The sequence below is a fragment of the Chenopodium quinoa genome, unplaced genomic scaffold (assembly GCF_001683475.1).
Source record: "Chenopodium quinoa cultivar QQ74 unplaced genomic scaffold, ASM168347v1, whole genome shotgun sequence".
Taxonomy (NCBI): Eukaryota; Viridiplantae; Streptophyta; class Magnoliopsida; order Caryophyllales; family Amaranthaceae; genus Chenopodium; species Chenopodium quinoa.
In genome coordinates this window covers 1,170,409-1,180,754 of record NW_018744878.1, presented here as the reverse complement: position 1 = coordinate 1,180,754, position 10,346 = coordinate 1,170,409, and the positions used below count along the sequence as shown (strand labels likewise).

At 32.8% G+C, this 10,346-nt stretch overlaps 1 protein-coding gene across 1 annotated transcript; it reads right to left on the bottom strand.

Annotated features, from left to right (window-relative positions):
* Positions 1-767: 767 nt before the first annotated feature.
* LOC110705426 (glutaredoxin-C6-like) lies at positions 768-1,662 on the bottom strand. Its single transcript, XM_021883291.1, has one exon. The coding sequence runs from the start codon at positions 1,455-1,457 to the stop codon at positions 1,053-1,055; it is 405 nt and encodes a 134-aa protein (XP_021738983.1). The 5' UTR covers positions 1,458-1,662; the 3' UTR covers positions 768-1,052.
* Positions 1,663-10,346: the final 8,684 nt, after the last annotated feature.

Below are 10,346 nucleotides of genomic sequence, written 5' to 3'. Positions count from 1 at the left end.
CCTCCCCCCGAGCCGGCACCCTTGGGAGAGTTCCGGTCCGGCGTGGGCGATGGTGTAGGGGTTTTAGGCTTTTCGCCCGCTCCTTGACGGAGGCTTTTGCTCTTGCGGTTCTTAGCCATGGCTGCTAAGATAATTGCAAGATGATCTTGGTTAGGAATTTGGCTTAAAGATTTTTGAAAGTCTTCCCCACAGACGGCGCCAAATTGTTTCGGTTGAAAACAATGGGACCTTGCCGAAGGTCCACTGAAATGGAGAAGACTGGATTCGATCCAAGATGTGTTGGGCCGAAGGTTTCCTGCACAGTGAACACACGTAGACTAGCCTCGGGGGTGTTTCCGAGGAAGACCCCTCCGATGCTAAAGTCAGTACAATGTGTAAAAAGGAAGACACTATGCAAGAGAGTTTGTAGCTTGAGGCTTTTGTGGAGTATTTCTCAATGCAAGAATGAGCATATGAATTGGAATAATCAGTGTATGAGATAATGTATCTGATCTCCTAATGTATCTGATGTCCCCTTGAATGTGTTAATATGAGGGCTTTTATACCTCATCATACTTGGAGAGGTTGGGCTTTAGCCCAATTGGCTTACTTTGTGGGCTGACTTTTGACTTTTGAGCAATTGGAGAGTTGAACCTTGACCTTGGGCTTTTAATTGGATCATTTAGTGCTCAGGCCCAATTTTGACTAAATTGGACCCAAACACAGTTAAATAAACAACATCATAATTTTCATACTTGTATAATACACTCTTTTTTTTTCCTTTTTTCCCCTATTTTCCCCCTCTTTTCCTCCTTAAAATTACAAATATTATTACAACTTAATATTAAAGTATTATTATCATCATTAATCAAGTAATTACTCTATATAACTCATAAATTTTTGCATTTTAGAAGAAGGGTGGGGGTTGGGGATTAATTAAGAAAATCCTTAAATAATAATAATAATAACAATAATAATTTTCATCATTTATTATCATTATTATTATTGGACTTACTAAAAATAGTACCAAAATAAATATTTTTTAATTTTTTTATTTTTTGTGAAATTTATGATCATACCCAAAGAGGGACAGAAAGACTAAGAGCACCAGCATCAACAAGCAAAGGAACAAGCTTATTGCTGAGGTGGAGTGCCACGAGGCTTTCTAATCCACCGACACGTGTCCCACCGATAAACAACGCCGGAGCTTCGCCGGAATCTTCGCCGGAGCTGGGTGGTATGGCGGCGATCTCAACCTCATCTAACTCAGTCACCGTTGGATGAACCCCAATCGTGTGGAGGAGATTCTTCATGACGTGGCACATGCAGCAAGATGGACGGCTGAAAATGACTACTGGATTCTCTGTTATTAGCCGTTGGATCCTTACTTCCGCTGATTCTGAGACGTCGATTGCTAGTGGTGACGTGTTACCTGCTGTTGTTAGTTCTAGCCTTACTTGGTGTTGAACTCCCTGCATTTTTTTTTAAATTTTTTGGGAGGAGAGAGAAAGTTAAGTTAGAGAGAGAAAGTGTTGATGTCAACGAGTTGAGTGAATGAAGAAATGGGGGAGAGAGGGAAGAGGATGTAAATTGGAATGAGAAGAGGGTTTTATATATAAATATTTTTTTTGATTTTAAGGGAGGTTGATGAGAAGGTGTGTTTTGTTTGCTTACATCCTTAAGCAATTAAGGGGTTTGCTTTTTATTGTTTTTGTAATATGGGGTAGTATCTTTACTTCTTTATTTACTTGAGATTGGATATTCGAGACATCTCGCGAGTTACTTGAGTTCGACTTGGTTTAAATTTAGTGTACGGAGTAATTGAGTTTATACATTAGTCTTGAGTTCTTGACTTGTAATAGTAGGTTTTAAAATTGTTTGACTCGCTACTAGATCTAATGGAGATTTTGTTGCTTCGTGCACTTAGGGCATGTTCTGATTTATTGGACTGAGTTGAACTGAACTGATTGGAGCTGAACTGAATTGAAATGAATTGTTTATGAGAGAAGAAAATAGAAACTGAACTGAAATTAAGGTGAAGAGAACAATCCCTCATTTATGATACAAAAAAGTTATTTAACAAGTCCTTTGATTAGTTGCTAAAGGAGTTATTCTAATTTAACTAGTACTAATAATTAAGGTTGATTCAAGACTTGAAAACGCATTAACATTTGCATGTTATGAGAACATTCCTTCTAATTGGAGCCTAGCTTGACTCAAATTCGATTTAGCCGGAGTCTAATAAACTTTGAATTACCAAATATGCTTGCATAAAAATGATACAGACAAAGTTTCTTATTATTAACTTTTTTAAAAAATGAAGTAAGTTAATTTGATTGCATGGAATTTCATAATTTCATCCCAACTCTTTGTAATTGTACATACAAACCCAAGATCGCGCTTTAAATGGGGCCAAATGAAGGAGTATGAATTAAACTTTATTAGTAGTATGATAGGAAGTAGTTCATATTAATGATACAAGTACTAAACTACTAATACACAACTCACACTAAGGGTCTGTTCTGATACGATTATTTTCACTTCAATTTAGTTCAGTTCAACTCTAATAAGTTAAGTTCAGTTCACTTCAATTCAGCTTCTAATTTCTTTCTCTTATAAAACATTAAGTTCAATTCAGCTCTAATAAGTTCAGTTTAGCTATAATTAGTTATATTCAGTTCTGTTCAGCTCAGCTCATTTTAATCAATCAGATCAGGCCTCAAGTATCAACATGATATATATTACTCGAATCTATAAGAGTTTAAGTAAATCAATTTTACATATTATTAGTAGGTGTTATTATTATTATTATTATTATTATTATTATTATTTTCCTTTTGACGTGTTATTAGTACGTGTTATTGAAAATAAAATCCGTACCATTTTCCTACTCGTATTTAAGTGTTTACGGTTTACCATAGATCTGCGGGCTCCTCTAATTGTAAGAATATAAAAAAAGTTGGTCCAATTTAGGGTGTGAGCAAGAGATTAGCTATTTAATTGTGAACTTCCAAATTCCAAATACCTAACTTTTATGGAAGAATTCAACAAACAAATTAATAATCAGATTAAGGGCTTGTTCTCTTCCGTTGAAATTCAGTTCAGTTCAGTTCAGTTCAGTTCAGCATTTACGTCTAATGATATTGCTAATGATATAAAGCCAAATTTCATTCTTTTAAGCTCTTATTACAACGACAACGACGACGACGACAACAACAACAACAACAACAACAACAACAAAAATAATAATAATAATAATAATAATAATAATAATAATAATAATAATAATAATAATAATAATAATAATAATAATAATAATAATAATAATAATAATCAATAAGTAATAAATAATAATAATAATAATAATCAATAAATAATAATAATAATAACAATAATAATTGAAATAATAATACTAATAATAATAATCAATAAATAATAATAATAATCATCAATAAATAATAATAATAATAACAACAACAACAATAATAATAATAATAATAATAATAATCAATAAATAATAATAATAATCAATAATTGATAATAATAATAATATGTACATTTGTATATACACATATGTATAGTAATAAATAATCAATAAATAATCAAAGATCACTAATCCGTAGTTAAAAATCACTAATTAATAACTTTAGTTCAGTTCAGTTCAGTTCAGTTCGGCTAAGTTCAGTCAATCGGAACAGGCTCTAAATAGACTCTTAATTATATTTAATTTCAGTTGGCCTATGTTAAATATGATTTGTGAAATGGCAGCATAGTTTAATACATTCATTTTAATTATATTTATGGTCATACTCATAATTTTTAAAAGTCTTTTTTATGTATCCTTTCAAAAGCTAATGTCCAATCTTTTAGTCACTGTACTAGATTCCAGATTTTAACTTTGAGCCTTTGAGTATTATGTACCGTCCGTCGATCACTACAAAGATGGGATATTTTTTAACTTGTTACAATCATGGTAACTATTCTAATTATATGCTAGAGCTAGCTTGTCCATTGTCATTGCAAAATTCGGTTTATTTTTTAATACTTGTATCAAATTGTAACTAGAATAATTTTATTAATTAATTACACAATATTAGAGTAAATACTTTAATACTTGGGTTTGGTTCAATTTGTTCCTGCTACGTATAAACAAATTAAATTATGATACGTTATAATTTACCGTATAAATAAGGTAAGTTTAGACAAGGGCGTAAGTGATCATTGAAACTTGTCACGCTTTTCATTCAAATTAGAAAAAAATTTAAATGTGGGTGTTCTTATTACAAGTATTATATTTTCTAAAATGATACGGAGTATATATTGGTTTATAAAACTATGAAAAGCGGATCCGTACTAACATAATATGTTTAGAGAATTACCTCAAATTTTGATACGTGATTTGCCATATTGATCAAAGTCATAATCGAAGAATAAGCAAGAGGCGTGAATAACATGGTGATGAAGTTATGATGCAACACAAAACAAATTTTCCACATGGTAGGGCACAAGATTATGAGCAAAATTTAATTTTTGGAAAAAATAAATACTCACAAAAAAATATAACATGTGTTGTTTAGACAACTGGAAACAAGTTCCAATAATTGGCGAGTAAAAAGCACGCAGTATATATAATTACGTAAGAAACTACGTAACATAATTATTCTTGCTAAATAAAAAAAAAATTACCCCGAATATGACGTAATAATATTACGAGCATAAAAATGTGGTAAATTGCAAAAGTAAAATAGATTTCTAAATAGAGAAATACAGGATATATGCTTAGAGAGAGAGAGAGTAGAATAGAAGTAGCGTAAGGGAGAAAGAAAGTGAAAGGCAAGAAAAGAGAGAGAGAGAGCACATGGAGTGATGGATATTAAATGTGCTCTATCTTGGTGTTAGTGGCGTCACTCTTGACTTTTGACGTTAACCTCCTCTCTTTTTTGTGTACTTGTAATCTTTGACGTCATCCTATACACATGAGTTGGGAGCCGGGCCGGGATAGGGCGTGCAAGCTCACGTGTTGTGTCAGTGATCAAGTTTTGTTGTGCTCAAGCCTCTCACATAATTTGTTTATTGAAAGTAATATGTGATTGTTGAAAGTAATATGTTGTGTCGTGTTACATTCATATCCATTTTTATACTTGGCTGGGTATTTTGTGTCAATAAAATGTTTGATTATGTAGTATGTGAGTTTTTAAGTGTGTTTTTTTTTTTTTTTTTGTTGTTGTAATTTTGATTAAAATAAAAGAGTCGGGTCATCGTATTTGTACCAAATTTTAAAAATAACATCCTTGTTAGCCTAAAGCCTACCAATTGTGCCTTTAATATTGTGTTCGGCTTATGCCATGCCTGATCGGCTTTCGTGTCATCTCAGCTTGTGCCCATATTACTTCCTCTAAACTTAAAAGATAAGAAGATTATCTATATTTACTCTCCATCAACACTACAAGGCTATAAAGCCTACAATAGTTAGCTAGTACGATGCTAAAAATTCATTTATTTTCTACTTCACACAAGAAATTTCAATTTGAAGTATAAGTCATTTAAATGTGTATCGACAATAGATATCTGTACAAATACATCAAATACATTTTCTGTTAAAGTCATTTATTTTCACCATAAGAAAAATAATACGATAAAAATCACAATTATCCCTCCCACCACCCCACACAAACCACCACTTAATAATAACATCCAACTTCTAATTTAATTCAATTTATTCATGTCCATAAACTTGTTATAATCAATGGATACTATTTAGATACAATTACACATTCAAGAGACTAGCTAGTAGCTACCTTAGGGAGAAGATCGAGATGATTAACACAAAGTAGATTAAGAAGAGAGCATAAGATGACGTGGCAAATAGTAGGATGGGCCCACCTAAGAAGGTGACGACATAGTAGAAGGTTTCAACATCCTCGTCATAGTGACGTCTCCCCACCTGCCACGTGGGTGGAATCTTAATTCTCCTTCACCCATGGAGTGGAAATCGGTATCAACCAAATTTTTTTTTTTTATTATTTGTAGTAATTTTTCATTTTCCTAAACTATGGAGCCAATCATGTTTCTCCACGTCATTTTCATGATGTTGACTGTGAATCTTCTTTTTCTGAAATTATTGTACTCAATAGAATAAATTCTTACCAATTAGATAGACTTAAACAGTGTATAAAAGTCTTCTTGATTTGTCCTCCCTATTTTTGGAAAATATTTAACATAGTTTCAATTTACAAAATAATACAAATAACACTATATCGGAATACTAAAATTATTTTTACTGAATATAATTATTTTTACTTAATATTATGTTAATCTGGAGTAACATTTCTGTAAATATATTGAAAAAGTATGGTAATTTATTCAGTACTTTTGGTGAGCTGTCCAATTACTGTTTACAATTTGCATTTACTGTTTGGTGAGGAAATTACATATGTACCCTTCAACTAGTATATGAAAAGACGCATGTACCCCTCTACTGGTACTTGAAAGACGATTATATCTCCAGATAAACAAATTTTAGTTTATATGAGAAATTAACTGGGCAAGCTCAATAATATTACCGCGGTTAAGCATGAGTTGACTTAATGAGAAGGAAAGATAATCAACATTTTCATTTTTGTGTACTCTTAAATTTTTTGCAATTTTTATGACTGCATGAAAACTAAAAGCTAGGTTTGTTATTGGTGACTTATATATTGCACCCTAAAATGTTTTATTAAGAATATGATTAATTTGCCTAATTTTAATTTAATTGTACTTTGAATTTGAATAACCTTTATGTAAACTTACCTAAATTTAATATTGAGAAATAAGTAAAATTAAAGTGAATGAATACAACCTTAGCTTATAATAATAATCATAATCTTTAGGGAAATTCTCACTGGTAATCACGAACTTTTATTTTTTCTCAATGGTAAACCCTAAAACTTTTGATTATCAATGGTAATCATGAATTAATATTACTAAACTAATGGTAACTTAAGTTAAACAATTTGTAAATTCCTTTACCATGGTTTAGCAATCGACCTACAAAAAGACATTAATACCCTTATGCATAACCACTTCTTTCTTCTTCCTTTCTCTTTCCTCCTCCCCGCTGCAACTCCCTTCCCAGCCACCATTAGGGGTGTACAAAAATTGGCCCGGACCTGAAACCGGACCTGGACCGACCTGAACCGGACCGGACCTGACCCGGACCTGTTGATTCAGGTCCGGTCCCGGTTCTTAAAAATCCAGGTTCCCGGTCCCGGTCCGGACCCGGTCCAAACCCGGGGTTTTCAGGTCCGGACCTGAAACCCGGGAAAATCGTAATTAAAAAAAAAAAAAAAAAGAAAACCAAACTCTGAAAAATTGAAACTGAGTTTTCGTGGACTTATTTGTATTTTTGGTGTTTGAGAATCGGGACTTTATAGACTTTATGTAGTTTTGTAATTGATAATTTTGGTTTGTATGTAATTATTAAATTATGCAACAGGTCTAAAAATCACAAAACAGGTCCATATGCAGGTCCATATGCAGGTCCAACAGGTTTTGTATTAAAAAAAAACGAAAAAGACACAAAACAGGTCCATTCAGGTCCAAACCCGGACCGGACCTGATTTTTCAGGTCTGGCCCGGAACCGGACCTGTTAATTCAGGTCCGGTCCCCGGTCCTCATAATTACCCAATTCAGGTCCCCGGTCCAAACAGGTCCGGTCCAGGTCCGGTCCGGTTTTGGAGCGGTGTACACCCCTAGCCACCATCGTCATTTTTAAACTACTTGTTAAGGTCAGAATCGGAGCGAACTCGGAGTGACGTAGCTTTAGTGTTGTATAACCTATGACTTGATCATAGCAACCGAGTGAAACACGTGAAACAATTCAACAACAAACCTCAGGACGCTGCCATTCGAACCGCAAAACCCAGAGAATTCAACGGCAAACCCCGAAAAATTCGACCTAAAACTAACAAATTTGACCCCAAAATCAACGAATTCGACCACTAATTCAACCCCAAATCAACATATTCGGCAAATTCAACCTCAAAATCAACAAATTCGACCCCAAAATTCAACAGATTCAACCCCAAAATCGACAAATTCAACCCCAAAAATCAATAAAATCGACCCCAAAATTAACAAATTCGACCTCAAAAATCAACAAAATCGTCAAATTCGACCCCCAAGATCAACAAATTTGACCCCAAAATCGCCAAAAGTCCTAGAAATTTTAACCAAAGTAAGGGGAATGAGAGGGAATCGGGGAAGAAGATCAGAGGGAATCGAGGAAGAGGGGAGGGTGGCTGATTTTGGCTAGGGAGGATGGTTGGTTTCAGCGTCCTCGAGAAGCAGTTTTGGTGGTGATGAGAGGAGAGAGCGTGTGGGTCAGGAACAGGGGAGAAGGTTCTCGTTCTAGGATTAGGGTGTCGGTGGTGGGGTCTCCGGCGGGGGATGGGGTTGAGTCACCGTTAGCCGGGCGAGCTGAGCGGCGGGGAGGGGGGTTGCTGATTGCCTGGTAACTGGGGAGGGGTTCAGATTTTTTTTTTAAATAATTTGAAGGGTATTAATGTAAATTTATTGTTACTTAAACCAAGATTAACCCTAGTTAATCTTTTAATAATATTAAAATATCATTAATGTTACCATTAGTTTAGTAATATTAATTCATGATTACCATTGATAATCAAAAGTTTTAGGGTTTACCATTGAGAAAAAAATAAAATTTCGTGATTACCAATGAAAATTTCCCTAATCTTTAACAATAAAAACATGATAAACTCTTATTTTATATTCCAAGAACTTATACTTTCCCTTTTCCTAGTCCAATAATGTTGAGCAATATTCGATTTCTTTGAAGAAGAAAAAGGAAGAAAGGGACTAATATTGAAGTTAAAATAAAAACAATCAAAGAAACTTTAATTATTGAGGGACCGAGGCAAAATGAGAAATTCCAAATATTTGGGTTTTGAAGTGGATTTTTCAGCTTTTTAAAAATCATTCAACTCCATTTTGTCATTTTATTATTAATATTATTATTTATTACTACTATTTTTGCGACAGGAGGGCCTCAATAATAATAGCAAGTGTAAATAATTCAAGAGAGAGAATATTGAAATGACGTAATTTGTCACAATAAAACTTTTTCCATGAACTAAAATATAAATAAAATAAATAAAATATAAAAAAATATTTTATACTCCAAGTTTATGGCAATTTATAAATTAATGTGAACCGTTGGTGGTGGGAGTGATGTAAAAAAAATGGTAATGTGTCTGCCACATGGTATTTGTACATTGGATCATTGGATGACTTGCTTTGATCATGTTTGTGTTGTGTGTTAGACTTTTTATATTTCAATTTTTCTAAACCCTTTTTTTTTTAGGTTGGCAAATGGTTTTGGAAAGCAATGGTTCTTAAAACAATGTTCTTGTTATGAAAGCAAAGGTTATTGAATTGTTATTTGCTCATCCATGCTATGTAATGTAGTTGACTTTGTTCCTTCATGCCTTCATGGTATTATTGAATCATACTTCCTAAGTGATAATGTATTTTTTTTAAATTAATGAATAGAAATTTTTGTCAAATTGATGTTAGTTGATATAATTAAGGTAGGGAAAAAAAAATCTTTTATTGGATTTGGTTATGAGAGAGGATTGAACTTTTAGTAGATTCCTTTTGTTGAATTATAACACTGTATGATATGGGGAGAATCATTATTATCATCATTATAGCATGCATCGCACCTATGATATTTATGCATGATATTCTGACTATTAGTTAAAAGTGATGTTTTACTTTGACTTTGATTCAATTAGCTATATTTCAAAGTTATGACTTTTATTTAATTCAAATTTGTTGAATGCATAACCCAAGGTTGGTGCTATTGAAATCATTTTCAATTAGCCAACAATAAAAGGTTGTTTGGCTTAGAAATCCAACTCTTGTTGCATGAGTGAAAGACAATGTCATTTGATGATGGCTTGTAAGACTATCAAATTTAATTCAATTAAACCAAAATTGGTCAAAACATATAATCAATCAGACCATATCGGAGTTTCATATAAATACAAAAAATAATTTTCAGTTGTTAATAATTAACACCCTTTCACCAAATTACCATTTACCACCATACCAATTCAGTACTGTTCTTTTTATGAGAAAAGAGTCTGAGTACATATATGGAAATCATTTCCCAAAAAACTTATACTATCACAAACTTCTTCAAAGTGATGTATCAAACATTTAAGAAGTATACTCCCTCCGTCCCTAAAGAACGACCCTTTTGGTCAAATTTTAGTATTAAAATGTTTATTCCATTTGCATTTAAATACCCTCCAATTAACAATAATATTTGTGAAAAATTAGCTTTTTCTATGTACTTTTATTA

Bases quoted from the DNA above. Each gene is read 5' to 3' on its own strand.
- LOC110705426 (XM_021883291.1), bottom strand. From the start codon at position 1,457: ATGCAGGGAGTTCAACACCAAGTAAGGCTAGAACTAACAACAGCAGGT.